General features: G+C 47.8%; 1 protein-coding gene across 2 annotated transcripts in view; it reads left to right on the top strand.

Annotated features, from left to right (window-relative positions):
* LOC117733379 (nuclear receptor coactivator 3-like) overlaps window positions 1-20,979 on the top strand; it is a 45,829-nt gene extending 24,850 nt beyond the window's left edge. Inside the window, exons 2-23 of one of the 2 annotated variants that reach the window (XM_034536988.1) lie at window positions 1,596-1,702; window positions 7,010-7,117; window positions 7,826-7,986; window positions 9,918-10,018; window positions 10,120-10,294; window positions 12,159-12,341; window positions 12,427-12,513; window positions 12,724-12,864; window positions 13,319-13,466; window positions 13,755-14,365; window positions 14,456-15,576; window positions 15,746-15,872; window positions 16,099-16,257; window positions 16,467-16,697; window positions 16,807-16,900; window positions 16,993-17,164; window positions 17,464-17,790; window positions 18,153-18,251; window positions 19,024-19,276; window positions 19,653-19,830; window positions 19,933-20,137; window positions 20,561-20,979. In XM_034536988.1, the coding sequence (XP_034392879.1) occupies window positions 7,029-7,117; window positions 7,826-7,986; window positions 9,918-10,018; window positions 10,120-10,294; window positions 12,159-12,341; window positions 12,427-12,513; window positions 12,724-12,864; window positions 13,319-13,466; window positions 13,755-14,365; window positions 14,456-15,576; window positions 15,746-15,872; window positions 16,099-16,257; window positions 16,467-16,697; window positions 16,807-16,900; window positions 16,993-17,164; window positions 17,464-17,790; window positions 18,153-18,251; window positions 19,024-19,276; window positions 19,653-19,830; window positions 19,933-20,137; window positions 20,561-20,572 (4,674 nt within the window). In that variant the 5' untranslated portion in view covers window positions 1,596-1,702; window positions 7,010-7,028 and the 3' untranslated portion in view covers window positions 20,573-20,979. The remainder of the gene's footprint in view (window positions 1-1,595; window positions 1,703-7,009; window positions 7,118-7,825; window positions 7,987-9,917; window positions 10,019-10,119; window positions 10,295-12,158; window positions 12,342-12,426; window positions 12,514-12,723; window positions 12,865-13,318; window positions 13,467-13,754; window positions 14,366-14,455; window positions 15,577-15,745; window positions 15,873-16,098; window positions 16,258-16,466; window positions 16,698-16,806; window positions 16,901-16,992; window positions 17,165-17,463; window positions 17,791-18,152; window positions 18,252-19,023; window positions 19,277-19,652; window positions 19,831-19,932; window positions 20,138-20,560) is intronic. The other variant, XM_034536989.1, reaches the window with a different exon arrangement.
* Window positions 20,980-24,097: the final 3,118 nt, after the last annotated feature.

Here is a 24,097-nt window from a genome sequence, read left to right as displayed (position 1 = left end):
GTGGAGCACAAAGAGACGTGACGAAGCTCTTGGTCCGGGCTCGAGCATCAAGAGGAGAAGCATTTTACCTCAACTTTTGCCCCCCCCCCCCCCTCCACACACACACAAAAATAAAGAGTCTGCAGGTTTTTGTCGCAGCTGAGCTATGAATTATTCCCACTTAAGCAGTCAGTGTCTGGCTCCGTTTCTCTCCCCTTTCAATTAATAGGAAACACATTGGTTGAAGGAGGCTCTTTGTTGGTGTGTGTGAGAGTCCATACATCACGTAAACTAGAGCAGCCACCCCTCTTCTCCCTCCTCATTCCTCCTAACACACACGCACGCACGCACGCACGCATACACGCACGCACGCACGCACACACACACAGCGACAGCCCCCATCTGCTCCCAATCATGGGTGCAGCCAGCGGTCAGGTCGCTGACGGTGAATGCTGCACTAACACACGCACACACACACACGCACACGCACACACACACACACACACATGTAAACATATACAACATAGGCACGCTGGGCATGAGGTCAGCCATGTAAACACACATACACACACACACACACGCACATGCTTATGTAGGCGTGTCCAGATATTTGGTTGTAAACGTGGGCTTCCACACATCCTGGAAACCAAAAGGAAAGTAACCTACAGTTTATCTCTATCTGACACACACACACACACACACACACGCACACTGAGGCACAGTGACGGATGAACATGAGACATCCTGGCGGCGAGCTTCACTGATGACAGGGTGTCATGGAAACGCCCAGCGTTCTCCATGGTTACGCACTCTTTACCCCCACGGGATACACTCTCATGATTGTTCAGACAGAACACTTGAGCTACTACAACAACTCAGCGTGGATAACACACACACACACACACACACACACACACACACACACACGCACACACACAGTTTCTTATCAGGATCTAAATGGGCACAAATTAGCCTATTATGTGCTTTTGGGATTAGAGCGGCGATTTAGCCAAATAGTCTGTTTTCGTAATCTTGCTCGGTGTCCACAAAGCATGGCAGATATTTGCAAATAAAGGCCCGACGTTTAAATCCAATTGTATTGATCTGGAGTGCACATTTAGCCGAGAAGCACTTTCTTTTACCTTTTTATTTTTTTTGCAGTCGGAGTGACCGGCTGAATCGCGGATCACAAGCTGTCGTCACTTTCAGGTTTCGACGGTTTGGCTTCCTGTAAAACTTGTGTCTCAACACCCTTTTTTTTTGTGTGTGCGTGTGTGCGGTTGGTCTGGCTGTGGGAGCGGTCTGTGTGTTGATGTAAATGCACAGGAGCCGGTTGTGTGTTGTCTCTGTTCTCGTGCGCCCGTAATGAAGACAAAAGCACACGGCAAAGTCACGACCCCCCTTCCCAGTTCCTTCTGCTCATTAAGCTGTTAATGCAGCTTCCTGTGCTTGTGTGTCTTCGGGCCCGCCAATTTTAATAATGCTGCTTGTTATTCATTAATGCCCCGATAATGAACATGCACCGTTGAGCTTAAACTTTTCTTTTTTCTTCTTCTTCTTCTTCTTCTTCTTCTTCTTCTTCTTCTTCTTCTTCTTCTTCTTCTTCTTCTCTCCAGACTCCATTGACCAGCACACATAGAACCACACCACCCCTCCTAGAGAGAGAGAGAGAGAGCGAGAGAGGGGGATCTGATCGTCCATCATCTCGGGGCGCCGTCACAAGGTGGGCTAACATCCCATATGGTTGGCATGGTAACGGCCTGCTGGGTTTAGGTTGAGCAGTTTGCCAGTTTCTTGTTGTTGCCACATTCTTGCAACATCCTCCTGACCCGAACGACGCGTAAACGGGGGGGAAAAACGCTTTTGTGTTTTTCTGAAGCAAACGGAGTGTGTTTTTGTGTTTTGAGGTTTGGATTTTTGGAAGGTGGATTAGTTACTGGGGAATGAGTGGTGGTGGTGGTGGTGGTGAGAAAATGAAGAGTGGGAAGACGGCAGGGAGACAGGAGGAGAAATCAAATTATTCTTTGTGCTCTACCTGCCACAGAGGCTGAAAGAGAGCATTAATCTTTTACCCCTGTCTGCAGGTGACAACAACACACACACACACACACACACACACACACACACGTTTATAAATGTGCCCAGACTCTTTCGTTCACGTACAGTCTCACGCATGCTTTTGTAGGCACGCTGCAGAAAGAGGTCGGTAGGAAAAGAGGGATTGGAATACTGGACATGATGAGGAGGAAAAGAAGAGGGGATGAGGAAGAGGAGGGGGAGGTGGCTTCTGGATTCTTCCGCTACGAGTTCATTTAAGGGAAGTAAAAGAAGTTCGCCATCGATAATGTCACGTGGCTGGCAGGTGGATCACTTCTGGGAATAGAAAGTCGAAGCCTGTACACATTTCACATGTGGGGAGTCTCAGCATTTTGGAGAAAAATATCCAATCACAGAACTTTAAAATCCAGTTGCAACTGAACCTGACATATTGTTGGGTTTTCTTTTTGCTCAGTTTTGGGTGAATTCGGCAATCATTTTGCCAGTAAAGGGCCAGTAGAATTAAGTTTAATATGAAGTGTGATGCATTAAATGTGCCATCACACGTGTAAGGATTCACCTCATTTCATAGAAAAATGCTCTCATGGATTAAAATATATATATATATATATATATATATATATATATATATATATATATATATATATATATATATATTCAAATAATAATAATAATAATACCTAAAAATAAATAAATAAAATCCATTACAACTTAATTGTTTGAGTCACTTTTTAAGCAAAACTGCGATTCAATTCTCTGGTTCCAGCTTATAAAACGTGAATATCTGCTGGTTTTCATAGTCTTCTACGATAGAAAACTCAATAGCTGTAAGAATAAAAGAAGCAATGTAATAAAAAACGCAGCATTACAAAGTCACTCACAAACCAAGTTGGATTAAGGACAGGATCATTACCGTGTCTCGGGAGTTTATATCTCATAATGCTATTTGACATTTTTGTATGCGTGGCACTTTCCCTGTTGTCGTAGTTATCTTTTGACGAACGCGTCGCAGTTGCTTCCTCCAATGAAGTGTGAAAGTAAATGGAAAACTCCCCAAAATCTATAGTCCACCGGGTAAGAACAAGTTAAAACGGCGGAATCGGATCAGATCGGGCGTTTCTTCTTCATGTCGTGTCACCGGTGTGAGTGTCTAAGGCCTCTGATTTGTCAACAGAGATTATGAAACAGTACAGTTCTTATAGAGTATGTATTATCTTTATCAAACCATTAGTTAACCTGGTGAATCCCATTGTGCTCACAAAATGTATTTTCCAAGAGTCTGTTCTTTATCAGACAAAACACTTAAAACACGTAACGTGAGAAAAGAAACGTGTAAAAACGCATAAAACAAACGCACAGTAAACTATTTTAAACATGTGTTTACGACACAAAGCACAACACACAGCGTCAACTGCAGAATGTAATAATAACGCCTTGGGAGACGGGCGAAGAAAGCAATTAGCAACCCATATTGAATTTGCCTCCACACCCTTCACTAATATATAAAGTTGTGTGAAGTAAACTCGGTTAACTCCCTTCCTCCCAAAAGTGAAAAAAAAAAACTGAACTATTTCAGTTTTCAAATGAAAGAAGAACAAATGTTATCTGATTGATGGGAAATGAATCGGGAAATTCTTGAAATGAATAGTTAATATTGAATGTTTATTCGACAAACTCTACACACACTTGTTCAGAGATATTATTATTATTAGAATTAATGAAATCTCTTTGCAAACTTCACTTTCTTTTCTCTACGATGCTATTTTTTGTTGTTTGGGGGGGGGGGATAACAAACGTCGTAATAATATCCGGCTAAACGCTTTTACATGCAGCATGAGAACAAATGAAGCCGTGAGGAAGATTGACGGGAAAGACATTTGTCTGAATGAATAAAACGTGTCACTTTAACAGATAGATGGACAATAATGTGACGTTTTCAATGTCTGAAAAGGGCTTCTGATGAAAGAGGAAGCTCAGGGAGACGTCAAGGTACTGTGAATATCTAGAAAAGTGGCCTTCAGGGTCCTCGCTCCCTTGTCAAGGAAACAACGTGTTGATTAAGGCCGAGATGTGGCTTTCTACCTCACGAGGTGAACTGTTTCCTCTGGTTTTGCCGTAAAGCCGGTGCTTCCTGGTGAGCGGTGCTCCCCACTGGGTCTCAGACGCCCCCCCAGGTGATGCCCGAGTGATGCTCCCTTCGCACCGGGCGAATGACCTGTGAAAATATGGGTGTCGGCATGAAGAACCCCCTTGAAATCGCTCTGTCGAGATCAGGGTCGAGAAACCCGGGCATCAAAGCTGTTTTACCTGCATGGGTCAGAAGACTGGGACATAAAATGATCTGTCCTCTTCTTCTTCTTCTTCTTCTTCTTCTTCTTCTTTTTTTTATTCTCCGGCCCGAGCCACAACAAGCAGCTGCTCCTTTAATAAGCCCTCTGATTAACAGCTTCCCGCTATTACCTTTGACTCTGATTAATGCCCGCGAGTCATCTTCAACCATATGATTTTAGTCCAAAGACTTATTGAACATGCAGCTGATCGGGAGCCTGTAATTTATTACATGAATGGTGTCACGAGCACCTGCTTTATAAATTGGCCAATTACTTTAATTTGTTTACGTTTAAATACAAGGAGTTGCTATTTTCGTCGACTTCTTTTGCACTTTTCATCGTCACTTTACATCTTTTCAACAATCGTCCGTCTCGGACGAGGCTTTTTTTAAAGTTTCCATCCATTTTTTTAATGCTCTAATTCAAACCCGGGTGCAGAGAAAACGACGTTCTACTTTTTCCCCCTCACACACCTCTCACTCTTTCTCCCTTTTTAAAAAAAGAAATTGTCATCTTCATGCCCATCTCTCCTCTCCCTCTCGACGCCCTCCATCCTGAAATCACCCTCTCCCATTCCCCTCTTTACGCCTCTCATTCCCACTGCCTGTGGCGTGTAATTGACTTTCTCCCCTGCACTGGAAAAGCTGGGCGGCCCGCGCCAGGCTGCAGGTGACCCATTTCCCTTGGGCATTCAGCAGCCTCCTAATCAACCATTCTCTGGGGCCGCCTCATTCACTCCGCAATTAGAGCAACTCCCTCTTTGAGAACTCCATCAATAGGCTGCCGGGTCCGGGCTTGAATTGTCGGAGGAGCAAAGACGGAGTTTCACTCAAACACTTTGGCTATTTTCGAGTTCTGAAGCCTCCGACTTTGTACCTCGCCCTCCCTCCTTCTCTGCTTTTTACCTCGTCTCCCCTCGCGGTTGGTTTCATCACACAGCAGACAGGGGAGGCAGGTAGACGGGAGGATAGGCGAGAAGACAATAGGCAAGACAGACAGTCAGATGGGCGGTACTCGAGGGGGGGGGGGGGGGGGATTAAAAGAGAGATTTGAAAGGAGACTCAAAGCGGGAGGGATTGAGCGAGAGGATCGAGTGTGTATTTAGAGCATCTCCTCCGCTCTTAGAAGCAAGTATTCCCCGTTGTCGTCTTGCGAGGGAATACGCTCGTGCATCACCTGGTCTTGAAGACGTGCGTGAAAGCAAGCCCCCCCACATTGATTCTGTCTCAATAAGAAGGTGTTGTTCGACGCCCGCTATCAGACGTTTTGGTGAACGTCTCTGATCCCACAAGAAGGAGCGCACAATGACGATGGAGCCCCCGGTGATTAAATAACAAGGCCCGCACATTCCACCCCCCTCACCCCCCCGCCCGTCGGCCTGATTTGCTATGCAGGAGAGGCGTTCTCTGGTCAGAGGATAACCGTGTAATCAATGGCATGAAGAAGAAAAAATGCTGCTCTGGCTGTGAAGGTTAAGAGGGGGTACTGGAAGCTTTTCAGCCCACTCTGTGCATCACACATGCATTCAAAACACACACCAGACAGTCTGAATGTTGCATCGCCTCCTCTAATTCCTCCCCCCCCCCCCCTCTCACCTGTTTCCCCCATCCCTCCTGTCTTTCTTTGACATGCCTTTATCTCTCTTTCTCTCAGCTCGCTCCCTCTGCCTCCGCCTCTTTTCGCTCTGATTCCCCCCCACCCACACTTTTTTTTCCCTCTGCATTTCCTCTGTATATCCTCTGTCTCCCACTATTTGAGCTCTCTCTCTCTCTCTCTCTCTCTCTCTCTCTCTCTCTCTCTCTCTCTCTCTCCTTTTTCATTTACTTTCCTCTCTTCCCTCCCTCCCACCCTCCTACCTTTCAGCTGCTGTCACTGGAAAAGAAAGTGACCAATCAGAGCTCACTTCACAGCACCGGCTTCGCCCTCCCTCCCTTATTTCTTCCGTTCCTTCCCTCCTCCTCCTCCTCCTCCTCCTCCTCCTCTTCCTCCTCCTCCTCCTTTCGTCCCATCTGCCTTCCCTTCCCTACAACATTTTTATCAGATCACTTCCTGGAGACGAAACGTGATGCATTATGGGAGACAGACGGCTGTCTAACGGGGTTAGTCGTGCAGCGTGGCTTATCATCAGAGACACTACTAATCCTGTGTGTGTGTTTGTGTGTACGTGTGTGGGCACGTGTGTGTGTGTGTGTGTGTGTGTGTGTGCACGCACACCATATGAGCTGATGAACTCGTACATGCACAGGCCCACACACACAAACAAACACAACCTCACATGCTTACTCTTTTTTTCCTGAGGAGGAGGAGGAGGAGGCGGCAGCAGACGAGACATGTTTATGTTCGTCAGTCTCTGCCAGGAGAATACGATTTGCATGATATAAGCATATTTTACTCTACTGTGTTCTGTATTGCACTGTATCCACTTCACAAGCTGCCTCTGTATCCGTTATTTTTTTTTGCCGAGTTCAAAAGGATGATTCCCATGTCTTCTTCCCTTCACAATTACGTGTATAATAAGAGCTAAAGGGCTAAAAGGGAGTATATAATCCCTCCTCTGCCTGTTAAAGCCTTATTTACACCTGTGTGTGTGTGTGTGTGTGTGTGTGTGTGTGTGTGTGTGTGTGTGCGCTCCTTCCTCCCAGGTGCTGATATGTGTACACGATGAGCGGATTGGGGGAGAACTCCATGGAGCCTCTGAGCTCAGAAAACCGGAAACGCAAGCTCTCCACTTGTGACACGCCTGGTCTGGGGTAAGTGCGTCTGGTCGGCACAAGAGAGGGGCAGGAAAGTGGGCTACTGGGTCAGTGACTCCCTTTGTGTGCTGTGATGAGCAAGAACCCAAATGTGTGTACAAAATATCGGACGGTTTTGTAAGTAGTTTTTGCTCAAAAGACAGAATGCTAAAAAAATAAATAAAAAAGGACCTTTTTAAAAAAAAACAACTTGATTTAACTCTCAATGGGTATAAAATCTCTCTGAGAATGGAGTCATGCGACCGTGTGACTGACTTTCCAAGAGCACGGGTTTATTTAAGGAGACAGGTCTTCGACAGTCAGATCTTCAAGTAATAAAAAAATGGGATTGAAACTCGTGTCACTCGAGTAGTTTAAATTTAAGTGACACATTTAGTATTCTCGGACCCCGAGTCGAACTCTAGTTGCTGGCACGCGGCCAAAACAAACCAGTCCCAGTGTCTCCAGGCTAGCCGCTTTCCCTCGTTTCCAGTCTGCATGCCGAGCCGACCGAACCGGCTGCAGCTTCACGTCAAGCGTACGGACTTTAAGAGCGCCGCCGATCAGTACTGTCGGTTTCATCGTGTCCAGTTAAAATGTGCTCCAGCTACAATAAAAAAAGATATATATATATATATATATATATATATATATACAGCATTGACCATTTAACAGAGGCGGAGTAGCGTCAGCTCAGCTTTAATCTCTGCACATTGCCCTCTGCAGGTGTGAGAGGAAGCGACGGGAGCAGGAGAGCAAATACATCGAGGAGCTGGCGGAGCTGATCTCCGCCAACCTCGGCGACATCGACAGCTTCAACGTCAAACCAGACAAATGTGCCATCCTCAAAGAGACGGTGCGGCAGATCCGCCAGATCAAAGAGCAGGGTGAGTGGACGCGGTCGTCTGATAACCTAAACGGGCTGCTGCTGCTGCTGCTGGAGCGCCGGAGCCGGACAGGTCACGTGGACTGTTGAAAAGTGTAGGGAACATTGGGAAAGGTGATGAGGAAGAAGAGACAGCTGGACACACACACACACACACACACACACACAAACATATGTGCCTCCTCAGAGCACAGGTGCAACGACGAGTCATTCATCTCCCACAAATTTCACAGCTTCAACTGTTTATGTTTGGGAGGAAACATTGGCAATGCTTTGTGAACCTGTCATTTGCTTGTGTGTGTGTGTGTGTGTGTGTGTGTCGGGCATGCACAGCTGTGTGCTGCCCTCGCCAGGGGATGTTTAATTGGACGTTTGCAGGTAATCACATGCCCATCCATTCTGCTGAACTGCCAAATTATTAGTTCAGTTACAGCTGCCATTGTCATACTTCTGTCTACATTATGCAGCGGTCATATCCACGGAGAACACTTTAAAAGGCTCCAGGCCAAGATTCTTGCTTTACACATGCACTGTCAGAGCAGAATGGACATATTTTAGTCACACGTGTGTGTGTGTGTGTGTGTCGGTGTCGGTGTCTCGGTGTACGTTTCTCCGCTCCAAGGTGATTTTCACGAGATCAGGGGGGTGAATTCTGTTCTTGTGTCTCGGCTCGGCTCAGTCGGCGTCTGCCACCTCGACAGGAAGGGGAAGAGGCTACAGCTGCCCCTGACTGGCTGCTGACAGGTTGCCATAGTTACAGGAAGTGAAGACAGAAATGACACGGGCGTTTAGACTCGTCTCTCGCTCTCTACCTGTTCCTCCCTTCACTTCCAGTTGCTCTTTCTGCCAGTCTTTCACGTTCTCTCTTTTTTCTCCATCAATCATTGCTGTTTTTCATCTCACTTTGGATTTAATGTACTCTGCTCCTGCGTCCTCCTCCTCTTCTGCTCTCTCTCTCTCTCTTTCGCTCTCTCTCTCTCTCTCTCTCTCTCTTTCTCTCTGTGTGTGTATTGCAGCACAATGAGTTGCAGCATCTTCAGGTTTGCTCCCAGCATCCTAAGATATTGAGTGAGCTGATGGAGGGCAGGTTCTCTCTTTCTGTCTCACGCTCACTCTTCTTTAGATCTCATTCTATTTCCTCTCCCTCCTTCTTTCAGTCCGTCTCTACTTAGCTCCACAGTTCCTAGATGTTGGCAGCAATGGCTTCTCTCCCCCCCCCCCCCTCTTTTCTTTGTGTGGGTATCTGTGCCCCTTGGGAGCTAATCAGATAGAATGATTCCTGTAGCTGAGCAGCCCCCGCCTCGTTCTCAGACCGAGCCCTGCATTAATACAACAAACCCAAAACGCCAGCCGTTTTTCTGTCCACATCCCTCTGGTTCAGCTCCAGTCCTTCCTGTCTCCCTCTGTCTTTCTTTCCCTCCCTCAGCCTCATCCCCTCCATTAATTCAGGTGCCTCAGCTCCTGCCCCTGCACCATTACAGCTTCCAGAGCCTCTCTAGCTCTCTCCCGCGCTCTCTCTCTCTCAGCCCCAGCCTACCAGACAGTCCCTCAGAGTCTGACACTGAATATAAAGCAAGAGGACGGCTGCTACCTGCTCCACATGCACCCAGCCCTCTACTCCTCCTGACGGGCTCCTCAGAGAAGCCTTCCTCCAGTCCGTCTCCCTCCTCACCTGTAGTTTTAAATTAAAGAAATATATATATTTAAGGGAAAGATTGAGAAACGCTGCCCCCTGCTGGTGCAGCTAGAGTAGTGACTCACTGTTTCCTCCAGTTCCAGGTATCGTTGCGCTCTCCTTGTGTTTTCTCCTTTGCTCTTTTTTTCTTTTTCTTTTTTTGCTTCCTTGTAGGCAGCTGGGCTTGAAATGGCTGGCGTGTGTTTTTTTTCTTTCTTCCTTTGGTCTCATCCCCCCTCCCTTTGCTTCTCCTGCAGGGAAAGCTTCATCCAACGACGACGACGTCCAGAAGTCAGACGTGTCCTCGACAGGTCAGGGGGTCATCGACAAGGACCACCTGGGGCCGCTCCTCCTGCAGGTGAGCGCAGCAATCCACCCCGGGGGTCGATCGGGGGGAAATAGTCACTGACTATGTGTTGATCGGGGGGCGGGGGTGACTTCCTGTCGCTGTGCCCTCAGGCTCTGGACGGCTTCCTGTTTGTGGTGAACCGGGAGGGCAGCATCGTCTTCGTGTCGGACAACGTGACGCAGTACCTGCAGTACAAACAGGAGGAGCTCATCAATACCAGCGTGTACAATATTCTCCATGAGGACGACAGGGAGGAGTTCCACAAGAACCTGCCCAAGACCAACAGTGAGACACACACACACACACACACACACACACACAGAGGGAAGCCGCACTTCTGCTTTCACGTAAACCCCCGCTTGACATCTTCCACAGCGGCGAGGTATAAAACGAACTTTGAGAGGTTGCAACAACTCGTGCGCGCCACCACGTCAACGTGAACTCACTCGGGGTTATTTATTCACGCTCCTCCGTTTGTAACTCCTTCTCTCGTTATTATGGAGGAGCTCCTGGGAAGCCAGTTCATGTGCATGAGAGCTTTTTCTTTTTTTTTAATTTTTTTTTTTTTTACGAAAGACACACACACACACACCTGACAAAACCCACATGTGCACGGCAGCACCCACCCACTCTGCGCTAAGCAGGCAGAGCGTAGCGCAGCTGTCAGTCACACTCAGTGGTCCAGACAGTGTAAAACAGGCCCGAGCTCTATTCAGATCCCATGGCAGCCATCTGGAAACTACTTACTGCTGAATAATGCACCTCTACTCTTCCCTCTACTTAATGCAATTCCAGTTTGCCCGTGCCTGGTGTGTCATTGTGTACATTTACATGCTTATGTCAGCAAATAGGATTGCATTTTTTTTTTTTTTTTTTTTTATAAATAAAACTATAACACTATTTATGAAGCTGAACAATTATGGGCGTGCTCGACTGAAGCCGCCACTCGATTTTTTTACGCGGTCTTCCCCCCCCCCCCCCCCCCCCCACCTCTCGTGCACGCTCCTTTTTGTATTCACTCGCTCTCTTTTAATTTTTTCACACTCGTCTTTTATCCACTTTTCCTGCCGCCTCGCTCAAGTCACTCTCTCAGCCTCCTTCATTCTTCACGTGGCCGGCCGACTAAGACGAATGTTTCTGCTGGTCTGTTCCTCGACCCGCTCTCCCCGCCCCTCATTGTGTCTCGCTCTGCCGATCTGCCCCTTCATTATCTTTTTTATTTTTTCGGGGAGGGGGGGGGCGCACATGAATGAAATACGCTCTCGCTGCAAATTCCTACGGGATGACCGCTGACCACGCCAGCTACAGTCAAACACACACACACACACACACACACACACACACACACACACACACACACAAACCAAAACAAACTCCCAACCGTGCTCAGCGAGGAGGGGAGCCTTTGTTGTGGGTTGTGTGTGTTTTTTGACCCCTCTGTCTTGCCTCGCTGTTGGCTAATTGCGTCTGATGGGAGATGTCGGCCCCAGCGAGCGTGCTGCGTTTCCTGCGTCCTATGGCCTTGTTAAATCACCTATCGCTATCAGTTAACGCCCCCCCAGTCTCGCTGTCCTGGGTCTTCTCTTGTAACCTCCCTGCACCTGCCAGACAGAAACCTCCGGCAGAACTCAAGGCCTCTGATAAGGCTTTACGCAGACCTTGGAGGACAGTTGGATGTCTCTCTGAAGTTTGCCTCCCCTTTCTCTCTCTTTCTCCCTCTCCCCTGTGAAGGTGACCCCGTCTAACTGAGTGTGTGAGTGTGTGAGTGTGTGTGTGTGTGTGTGTGTGTGTGTGCCGTGATTAGAAGTCAGGGCCTAAATGAGGATAGATGGCTGAGTGTCCCTGGCCCCTGCCCAGACTGAGAGGGAGAGATATTGAAAATCGACACCTTGGCTTCATTAATCCCATGGTCCATTTAGCCCGGCATCCGAACAGCAGGAGAGGCTTCTCAATTTAAGAGGGAAAATACAGGTTGCAGTGTGTGTTTGTTTTTGTTTGTGTGTGTGTTAGCGTGTTTGTTTTGTGTGTGTGTGTGTGTGGATGCCCAAGCAGGAAAAGGGTGTGAGCCGTTGTGACTACAGGTTCGTTCCATTTAAAAAAAAATGTTTTAATTGTTTTTGTTTAACGTTTCTTTTTTCTTTTTTTTTAGTAAATGGAGTGTCGTGGGGGAGCGAGGCGGCCCGACAGAAGAGTCACACCTTCACTTGCCGGATGCTGGTCAAGTTTGGCCACGCCCACGGCCCCATGGAGGAGGGGCCAGGAGGGCCACGCTACGAGACCATGCAGTGTTTTGCTCTTACCCAGCCCAAAGCCATGATCGAGGAGGGGGAAGGTACGCTGGCTCAATCGCAGATTTACACACGTTTTAGCTCACGATAAAGATTCTTAATTTAGGAATTTTCACTCCTCACCTGCAGACCTGCAGTCATGCATGATCTGTGTGGCCCGTCGGGTGACCGCCGTGGAGAGAACGGAGAGTTTCAACACCCGGCATGAGCTCTCAGGTGAGGAGCCGAGGGTGCCCGAAATGCCCACTGAACGAACACAACGGGCTGAAACCCGCTCTGACGTGAACTCTTTACCCGTAGACCGGGTTTGACTCGCCTCCTCATCCTTTTGTTCTCTTTGCCTCCTGCTCGGCCTCCTCCTGTCCCCCCCCCCCCCCCCCCCCCCCCCCCCCCCCCCCCCCCCCCCCCCCCCCCCCCCCCCGGCAGGTAAACTGATCCAGATCGACCAGAACTCCCTGCGGGCGTCGATGCGTCCAGGCTGGGAGGATTTGTTGAGGCGTTGCATTCAGATGTTCCTTCAGCACAGTGACGGGCAGCCCTGGTCGCACAAACGCCACTACCACGAGGGTGGGTCTCACACACACACACACACACACACACACACACACACACACACACACACAAACAAACGCACACATCTAGAAGTCATTGCTGAAGTACCACAAGCTTCTAGAATCCATCTCGTAAAGCTCTTTTAAATCCACAATGACAGAATCATCCGGATGGGGATGTTTTCTCCGTTGTGTATTCAGTCTTCACTCTTCCCATGTTATCGTTGTATGAAATGATTTGTTTTTTTGTGGTTTGTTTTTTTGCCTCCGTTAAGGAAGAAACCCCGAGACGCACACCTCATGCATCAGTGTATCAATATTGATCTCATGAATACAAATGTCTGGGCGCTGGAGCATTGATCCTCACTGTAATCACAGTTTATTTTAACATAAAAGGCAGTGATTGATGACCTCCGTTATCAGATTAAGTGTTTCAGGGTGTTCATTTGTCTATTCGTCTGTCCGCGCAGCCTTCCTGCAGGGTCACGCCGAGACACCCTTGTACCGCTTCTCCCTGTCCGACGGCACGCCGGTCACGGCGCAGACCAAGAGCAAGCTGTACCGCCACCCCATGAGCAACGAGCCGCAAGGCTTCATCTCCACTCATCTACTCCAGAGGTCAGGAACTTGAAAATACAAACGCACTCCGACACAAGCCAAGGATGTTTCATTAACTGAACTTGTCAAAAGAAAAAGAAAAAAGCACTTCCAGCCTATCAGTGGGAGGCATTCAATGCCACACAAACAGCTGAAGTAGCTTTTATGCATTGGGATCACAGTCACACACCGCACAGGAACTCGTAGTTTAGTTACACTTGTCTACAGTCTGAGAGCGGTTATTGTGGGGGGGATGTGTGTTTTCAAGGTCTTTTTTTTTTAACCTTGTTTTTTTTCGGTCTCACACAGGGAACCAAACGGCTACCGCTCGGCTCAGGGTGGGAGCATGATGCCGAACACCATGAGACAACAGGGCATGGGAGGCCCCAACCCGAATGCCCAAATGAACATGAACACCGGTGGGGGGATGGGCATGGGCAACATGAGCAGGGGCTACGGCATGAACGAGCCGGGCCACTTGGGTCACATGGCTCCGATGGGAGGCGGCTCCATGTACGGTGGGAGCGGGGGAGGAGGAAGTGGAGGTGGAGGCATGGGCAACCGCATGATGCAGATGAATCAGATGAATCAGGTGGGGCACATGAATCAGATGGGTCCCATGAATCACCCGGGCCAAGGGATGCAGCAGCACCCGCAGCAGCACCCGCAGCAGCACCCGCAGCAGCACCCGCAGCAGCATCCGCAGCAGCACCCGCAGCAGCATCCACAGCAGCACCCGCAGCAGCACCCACAGCAGCATCCACAGCAGCCCCCGTTTCAGAGCAGCGGAGGGTTTGGGCTGAGTGGCATGAACAGCCCTTCAGGAAGCCCCAGAATGGGGGGCCCCCAGCAGGGACTCCTGATGTCACCCCGGAACCGAGGGAGCCCGAAGATGGGCGCCAACCAGTTCTCACCTGGAGGTGAGTCGAGCCGCCTCATGATTTAGCATCTGTTATTTATACATTTGTTTGACTTGTTTGTTTGATTTGATTTTTTTTCTTTCTTTCCAGGCATTCACTCTCCCATGAGTGGCATTGTCAGTGGTGGAGGGAGTGGGGGGAGCACCACCACCTTCTCCAGCAGCTCCCTAAATGCCCTACAAGCGATCAGCGAAGGAGTCGGGAGCTCCCTCCCCTTAACGCTAACGTCGCCCTCGCCGGCCCACAAACCGGACAGCTCTCCCAGCGTCCACTCCTCCTCCTCTTCCTCTCAGCCCAGTCAGCCGGCCAAACTGGGCCAAGATGGCTCCAAAAGCCCAGCGGGAGGCTTGGGGCCAGGGCCCGGTGACCATCACCACCCCATGCACCATCACCACCATCATCAGCATCCTCAGGCTGAGAGTTCAGGAGACCGACCAGACAGCCAGGCAGCCACGGCAGCAAAAGAGTCTGGCGAGGGAAGCAATGAGGCCGGGGTGGCGAGCTCTGAACCCCCTCGGCGGGTGCCGGACAGTAAGGGGCATAAGAAGTTGCTGCAGTTGCTGACCTCCCCAACTGAGGAGCTGGGAATAGGTGGCAGCGGGTCATCAGGGCCCCCTGTGCCACCCCCAGCGACCAGCAGCAGCACTCCTGCAGGCTCAGACACTAAGGACCCCACTGGAGGCATGACGAGCCCCTCATCTACCGGCGTGTCCTCCTCTTCCTCAGCCGGTGCCAATCCAGGCCAGGCCACTGGTCCAGGGGGCGTGTCAACGTTAATATCATCAGCCCACTACACAGGATCGCTGCAGGAAAAGCACAAGATCCTCCACAAGCTTCTTCAAAATGGAAATACCCCGGATGATGTAGCTAAGATCACAGCGGAGGCGACAGGAAAGGTGACGCTCGGGGGCCAGGAGGGCGGCGAAGCCGGGGCAGGGGGATCAGGGGCCGGGGCCGGGCCGGGGGTGGTCACGGAGCCCAAGCAGGAGCAGCATAGTCCCAAAAAGGAGAAAACCCACGCCCTCCTCCACTACCTCCTCAACAAGGATGACTCCAAAGAGCCAGTGGACGTCAAGCCGAAACTGGAAGAGCTAGACGGGAAGGGCGCCACCGGGGCCACTGGCGGCCCAGCTCGGGGCGGCCCCGGATCTGGGCCCGGCCCTGCAGCCGAACATCCGGAGAGCAAGATAAAGTCAGAGCCACCTGATGACGTAAGTGCACTTCTTCGTTTAGACACGATTTTAAATAACTGCTACTTTGATATGTTTGACATTTAGCCAGCCACACAGGGTGCATCTCACTTTGCACTTCGACTTCCTGCCTTTTGATCTGAATGAATGTGAATCTTTACGTAACAACTCACTCATTTTCGATGTTCAGCTCCACAACCTGGAATCCATCCTCGGAGATTTGAGGGGTTCAAGCTCTGACTTTTACCCGGATCAGGCTGGAGGGGCTAACGACGCAGGAAGCAAACCCCAGGGTTGCCTTGACGACGGCCTGCAGGGTGAGTGCAAAGCCTATGAAAAGTGACAGTTACATGCCAGGCGGGTGTGTCATGACATCATATGTGATAACAATCGGTGTAAAATGCCACTGAAACTGCATCTGGCGACATCTTACGCTGGCTTTCTGAGTTTTAATTGGGAACTGATGTTAATTAATTAATTAAATTCTCCCTATTTCTGTGGGAATACGTGTGTGACCAGTGAGTTTATACTTTTCGTGCACAGGGAGTCCAGGAATGGGTCCGGGGCCTCGGGGGCCCTTCCAGAGGGCCCTGTCCATGGACGGGAAGCCTCCTGTCGGGCCTGTAGGAACGGGTCGGCGCCCCATGCTCATCAAGCAGGAGAACGTGATGGGCAGCCCGGACGGATACCCAGGAAACATGGGTGAGTGTTCAAGTGACCCGACATTAATTCCACCACATTTCCTCTCACCTCTCTCACTTTTATTATGAAGTACGTGTTCCCCAATCCTGGACAATGTTTTTAATTTGCATCCTATTGTCGGATAACCTTCTTAAACATTTAAAGACACGGTAGATATTGGACACGTCTGTGATGGATGCAAAACCCTCTGGTGTTCATGTTTTTACCAGGACCAATGAACAGGGGCATGGTTCCCCAGAGGTCTCCCATGGGTGGGTCAGGGGACTGGGGCATGACCCGCTCCAGCGCCAGCCCAGTGGGCTCGGCGGGACACCCCTCCATGATGCGCCCAGGCATGGAGTACAGCAATAGCAAGGGCATGATGTCAGGACCGATGGTCGGCCGCTCCAACAGTGTACCGGGCACCAGGTCTATGCTGCAGCAGCAGCTCATGGATATGGGTACGTCTGTGTGAATGCCTCCCAGTCCGTTTACATTCTATAAACTGGAGCTTCTGACTTGACCCTCTGCATGTGTATAAATGAAACATTCATTATATTTGTGCTTTAGGAGGCTCTGCTGACATGAGCCCCTTCAGCCAGCAGGGGCATCCCAACCAGGCCCCCTCCTGGCCGGACGCTATAATGGGCATGGAGGGCAACAGGTCAGTGCAACATCAACCCTCATCTTCTGTATTCATTCCCGGTGAGCTGCAATGAGGAGGGAGTTTAAACCTTGTGTGTCGGTGCCTTGCAGACGCCAGTTTGGCAACACCTTAGATGATCTTTTGGTGCCTCCCACCACCAGTGAGGGTCAGAGCGACGAGCGGGCGCTTCTGGACCAGCTGGACTCTCTGCTGAATAACACGGACGGCATCGCTCTGGAGGAGATAGACCGAGCCCTGGGCATCCCAGACCTCGTCAGCCAGGTAGGTCACCCGAAAAGACCTAAAAAGATGGATCCTCTAGATCCCCCTAGAAGTAAAGTAAAAGGTGAACCGATCGGTCTCACGACTCGTAAGTGAGCCTCGCGTTCATCCTTGCATTAGATATTTCAGTCATGACTCGCTGTGTTCAGACTGTTCTCTGGAGGGAGATGGATGAGCCCAGAGGGATCTGTCTGTGCTGCTTAGAAAAAGACAATTACAGAACCAACCAATTGGAAATGAATCAATTAGATGGAGAGGTTTGACAAAGTTCTCTTTCTTGTCCTCTTGTCCTGCTCCAGAACCAGGGAAGTGAGCAGCAGATGGAGCCATTCCCAGGACAGGACCCGTCCATGGTGCTGGACCAGAAGCCCCTCTACGGACAGGGCTATCCCGGACCCCCCTCCATGCCATTGCAGTCCAGCTATGGAGGGAACCCCATGCAGGGGCAGGCCCAGCAGGGGGGGTTTGGGCCCATGCTGTCTCAGATGGGCCACGGTGGCAGCTTCCCCGGTATGGGTGGCATGGGCGCCATGGGTCACCCTCGTGCCAACATGATGAGGCCCAGGATGATGACCGCCAACAAGCCCATGAGGCTCCAGCTGCAACAGAGGCTGCAGGGGCAGCAGGTATGTCCACAGGAAGCTCGCCGATTCATCGGCTCGCACGCAGACAATTAGCTTGTTTCCCAAAGAAGTACTAATCATAAACCAATCGTGGTCTCACGCTGTGAGATTTCAGATGCACTTAAATAAATGCCAATGCAATATGCAGATTAAAAGCAGAGAAGTGCTCGAGAAAAACAGTTAGAATTTTTATTGATCCACGAGTCGTGCCTCGTGCATCATTTTCTGTTATTACGAAAATATTACAATCATGCAACAGATTTCTTGTGTAATGTATCTGTAAATGTACAAGTGGGACAAGGTCAGAGTAACATTTGCTCCTCCATCTTATCTTTGAATGCCCATTTTTCATTTTCTTTCCTCAGTTCATGAATCAGACGCGGCAGGGCATGGGCATGAAGATGGAGAACCCAGGAGGCAACCCTGGCATGAGGCCCGGCATGCAGCCTGGCATGGGAGGACAGGTAGATGACGAAAACCTCATATCTTACAAATGAATCACCGTAATGCTGTTTTAATAGCATCATCAGAATCAAGTTTGCCAAGTGTGTCCACACATTAAAAAAAAAAAGAATTTGACCCGAGTTGTCAGTGGCTCTCAATGTATTTGCATGCAAACTTTAATAATAGTTCTTCCTCAGTTGGTGCAGGAAGTCCATCTCCAGCTGGACGTTTTTTTTTTTTATGATCGTACTTTAAATCGAGGGAGATTATAGGTCTCAGAAATCTGAAGATTGTCCATGGCTACTGCAGTCCCATTTAAATTAATATTTTTCTTTTGGGGGCATGTTTCTTGCCCTCAATGAATTAATTATTATTAGTCAAGAGGCAGACAGGAGCTGCAGATTGAGGGAGGGAGGATGAAAACACGCTCAGCCCCACGTTATTATGACCTCTTGTCTGTATGAATACTCCATATCAGATGATGCCGATGGCCGAATTGTCCTCTGTTGACTTTTAATTTGTTAGTGAGGAGTCACAGTCTTGGTATAATTATATTGTTGTTTGTGTAAACTTGTTTTATGTTATTCTTTTCTTAAAGAAATTTGACTATTAGAGTGAGATTTAAAACAAAAGCCATTACTTCCCACATTACGCAAGAGACCTTATCACCAACCCATTTTCAACGTGACATACTTTATATTTTATGACATATTTTTTATTAAAGCTGCAAATATAGTTACGCCACATAGTCAACCTTCCTTAAACGCTCTGACTGTTTTGTTTTTCGTGCAGCCGGGCTTCCTCAATGCTCAGATGATGGCTCAGCGCAGCAGGGAGATGGTCACCATGCAGATGAGGAGGCAGCGCATGATGATGCTGATGCAGCAGCAGCAGCAGCAGCAGGCGGCGGCGGCAGCCGCTGCAGCCGCGGGAGGATTCAGCCCCCCTCCGAACGTCACGGCTCCTGGCGGCATGGAGAACCCGATGGTAGGGCCCAACATGGGCCAGCCGAGCCCCCAGCAGTTCGGCTATGGCGGAAACTATGGTGAGTTTTTCCTGAGGCGGGCGCTTAACATGCACTGCTGCTCCCTGGTGGTGAGTCCGAGCACTGCAGGCTTCTGGTCTCACATCTGTCATGTCAAAGAAAAGATTGGCAGAAAGGAAATGCATATATAATATTTTGAAAGCATGTACAGCTCCCTTTATTTTATAGACAGACCAAATATTGTTACTCATGATGGTATCAAAACCTTTTATTTAATTTAATTAATTAATTTATTTTATTTATTTTATTTATTTTATTTATTTTATTTATTTTATTTATTTTATTTATTTTATTTATTTTATTTATACGATGAATCGATGATCTTATTTCCTGTGGAGAGTGGAGTGAGCTCAGGCTGGGTGATTTATCTCCACAGGGATGGCACAGCAGGGAGACCCCTCGTTCGGCCCGTCGGGCGGCAGTCCTCCTGGCACCATGATGCCCGGCCGACTGGGGCCTCAAAATCCCATGATGCAACAGCATCCGCAAGGCGGTCCCATGTACCAGGGGGCAGAAATGAAGGGCTGGTCGCAGGGAGGCATGGGACGCAACAGGTATGAAATCGGACACATTTTACGCCGACACCGCGCCGTCGGATGAAGTTTTGCTTCAGTTTTTCTTAAACCTTAAATCTTCCTGTCGCTCTCCTTCACCAGCTCGTACCCTCAGCAGCAGTTCGGGCAGCAGGGACCTCCGGGGCAGCAGCAGTTTGGGCAGCAGGGGAATTCAGGCCAGTACGGGGCCATGATGATGAACGGGGGCATGCCAGCCAGCGGAGGAGGAGGTCACATGGGCCAAATGGGAGGGCAGATGGGCATGAACCCGATGGTGATGGGACGCATGCAGATGGGGCCTGATCAGGTAGGCGCATGTCTGAGTGCTCAAATGACAAGTTCACATATTTAGAAATATCAAAGAAATGTCTCCTGGAGAATGGGGACAAAATGAGTTCAATGTCCACCGAAGAGAGGAAGACCTCAGGTCCATGTGGAGAGATGAGGAATTCTCAAACGAATACATTAAATTAAAACGAATAAATGCCATATTTCCATCATGTTCTCCACATGCACCATTTGAGGTTGGGCTGGCTTGGCGTTAATTGCGTCATCCTGTTGCGTCCTGTTGCGTCCTGCAGTGGTATAATGGCTTCTGACCGGAGCATTCGCAGCTGCAGCTGTTTGTTTCAATGAAACCAATTACTGATATTTGCATAACGGCAATGTGGATCGTGCATTAACCTCTTCCTCGCCTTTTTTTTCTTCTTTCCTTCTTCTCTCTTTCTAGAAATACTGCTAAACATCGTGACGGAAGCATTCGTCTCACTGTGATCTCCATTCAGAGAGAGGACCCGGCTGCAGCACTGGTGTGTGCGTGTGTGTGTGTGTGTGTGTGTGTGCGCGTGCGTGTGTGTCCCACTGTCACACAGTTGTGAGTGTTTGAGGGCTCTCTGGCAGACATTTTGAGCCCTTTATGAACCCTTTTCCGTAAGTCAGCATTAGATGCCGACTTTGCTTAAGGGAATTACCCACAATTCATTGCAATGTGACGCAGTTACCAATGGAAGCATGGAGACGTAAAAGAAGGTAAACAAAGAGGACGGCGCGTGGGTGTTCAGCCCGATTAATTACAACATTAAGACATTAAAAACACACAAAATAAGAGGAATGCAAGCAGAAATGATATATATATATATATATATATATATATATATATATATATTATTATCTGTTTACACAGATTTATTCATCAAACATTTCGTTACGAAAGCGAGTAAATAGATTATTTGAAATGACTAAAATCAATTCATAAAATAAATATACTGTACACAATATCTTTTTACGTAGTCATGGTGACGTGATATGTTGCAGCAAAGTGCTGTCCCATTCCCATTTACACCATTTCAAGCCCTCACAGCCTCTCACACATTCACCAGGTGACGTCAGTGAGTCCCTGAGGGTTCAGGGGTTGAGGGCTTAGGGGGGCACACTGGGATCGGGATCGGGTCTACGTGTAGTGCTGCACTCCCAACAGATGGGGGAGTCAACTTCCTTTGGACTCACTGCCAGTGAGTCTGGTGACCCGGAGAAGACAAGACTGCCCGTCGCACACAAACATGAAGAAACACGCAGATAAAATCAGAAATACTGACACATTTAGACACACATAACATCCTAAGACGGTGGGATAGACTAGACACGTGTGTGTGTGTGTGTGTGTGTGTGTGTGTGTGTGTGTGTTTGTGTGCGCGCAGCAAAACAGTGAAGGTGAACAGACCCTCGAGTGGATCACAGACTTGAACGTGTGAAGACATCCTCTCCTGTCGAATGTACCATGAAGCTTGTGTTCAGATGTTATAACGTGAGATTCCTCTTTTTTTTGTTTCTGAACTTCGTGGGATTTTTTAATTATTATTATTGATCTAATTATTATTTTTTCCCCTGGAGGATCTCTCCTCCTCCCCCCCTCCCACGTATGTAAAGTAAACGCGGCCGTCGATGCCGAGCCATCCGATTGTGACACTCAGATGAATGTCATGAAGCAGTAGCACATTGTTTCCTCCTCCGGGACGGGCTGAAGTACGATGGAATTACTTGTTGGCTGATTGCACTTTAAAGAAAGGCCAACTTTAAAAAGGATTGTGGCAATATAGAGGCCTTTACCCAATAATTAATCCATAGCAGCAGTTGTTTGTTTTATTTTATTTGTGCGTGTGTGTGTGTGTGTGTGTGTTCTCCAACTTTTCCTCGCCGGGTAATGGGTGTGGGGGGGGGGGGGTCGGGGGGCGGGGGGGGGGCTGTTAATTGGAAATGGGGGATGATCTTTGTTCTAAAGTGGGAACCAGTAGAAAGGCAGTAAGCACAGATTTTATCCCAACGCTCTCGTCGCCAGCGGTTACTGATTTATAACAACAAAGAGACCCGTTTTTAAAGTGATTTTAAAAACATTCTTCTATTAATGTTAAAAAAAAAACAACTCTGCTTATATTTATACAGATTCCTTAACGTCGATCACTTGAGGTAATTTTCTTCTTTTAAAAAAAATAAAATAAAAAATCCCGATGTAGATATTTGTGGGTTACCTCGCACCAATTCGCAGTGTTACAACAGGTGCAGGAATAGAATTGATTGCCAATTGTGAATTTTTTTTAGCTCCCACTGTAAGAGAAAGTGGATGTTAGATTTCTAGCAATAATCATTCCTCCTGATTTTCCGCTGAAGTATCATTCACTCGACGCGACGGCACTGCAGTATTAAACGTTCTGTCTTTTTTTTCTTCTTCTTTCGTTTGTGAATATGAATTGTAAATATGCTTCAAATGTACTATATATAAATATATATATGCTTTTGTAGGTCACATACTGTTTTTGCACAGATTGTAAGGCTTGATATTTAAAAGTGTAATTTTCTTAATCCGTCATACGTCAGCTTTTATTTTCAATACTTTTAACCATCGGTTTGGAAAGGAAGGGCCTCCTTTTTTTTTCTTTTTTTTTGTAAGCGGTACGTGTAGATTTTCTTTCATACCGTAAGCTTTCTTCTCCTAGAAAGCACCTTTTTATTTTTTTTTCCGAGACCATAGTCTTTAGCTAAAGAGGTGCTAGTGTGTAATTATTATAATTGTTTCTTCTGCTCCTTTCTAAATAAATTATTTTTTCTTCTTTTGACACAAAAAAAGAAAAGAGAAACCTTTTTTTGCGTGATACGCCTCGACGAAAAGAGCGGACACATGATTGATTGTGTTCGGCTCCTATAGGGGGGCCCAGATGTCTTACCAGTATGTGGGGGGGGGGGTCGATGTGCTCTGAAGCGGACCTCATGCTTCCATGTGCGACTTGTACGTTTCACTCCTGAGACACTTTCTGTGCTTTTTTTTTTTTTTTTTTTTTGGGGGCCTCGGATGCGAGACTTTTTTTAAATCGACTGTCCATAAATCCTTTTCAAGTTTAATCCTGATGGAAACGACACATGAAGTAGTTTGAATCCCTAGTCACCTGTCAACTTATAGACAGGTGACTTTTTACATTCAAGTTTGCCTTTATTTTCATTGTATTTCCTGTGAAGCTTTTTTTTTTGTGGAGAAATCTACCTTCTTTTTTTTTTAACACACGCTCAATCCAAAGATTTTTGTTTGTCATTCTGCAGTGCTTAGAAAAAAACATGTTCCTGACGTAGATCGTGCGAGTACTCACGTGTGCTTTTACTGTCGCACATAACCTATAATATACATTGAACTAAATATGTTTGATTGCATATATTATATCCCTATCCGTCTGACATAGAGTAGAGACGAGTCTGGTTCTGCTGAGGTGGTTTGAGTTCTTGTTTGTGATTGTTTCTTCTTTTCTGTAGAACTTCTGGCCAGTTGAATTGTGGTGCTGCAAACGGTTATTTCACAACAGAATGTTTTAAGTTTTTTTTTTTAAGCTACAAAAGAGGTTTCATGATCGATGTCATTATGGCTCAGAAGAATAGCCTGGAGTCGTTGTTGGTGTTTTCTTTTTTTTTTTTTTTGTTGTTGTTTTTACCCCAGTGTCAATGAAGAAGAATATGAAATCTACAAATGTCAAAAAAAATATATATATGTCTTGTGTTTTGCTTTTAAAAGGAATGAAACTCCTTAGTGCATCTTTTTGGAGCTAAAGAAAAGAGAAAGCACATCTGGGAAACATACAGTCATTATTACAGGATGTAAAATACTATTGCATTTTTTTCTTACCTTGTTTTCTTGATGTTAATATCGATGTAAATACAAATTTATATTTAAACATTACACAATGTCTCTGTCTTTTATGCACGTGTGTGTGTGTGTGTGTGTGTGTGT

The sequence above is a fragment of the Cyclopterus lumpus genome, chromosome 7 (genome assembly GCF_009769545.1).
Source record: "Cyclopterus lumpus isolate fCycLum1 chromosome 7, fCycLum1.pri, whole genome shotgun sequence".
Taxonomy (NCBI): Eukaryota; Metazoa; Chordata; class Actinopteri; order Perciformes; family Cyclopteridae; genus Cyclopterus; species Cyclopterus lumpus.
The sequence above is the reverse complement of the archived record's forward strand: the minus strand, read 5'-3'. Positions and strand labels throughout refer to the sequence as shown.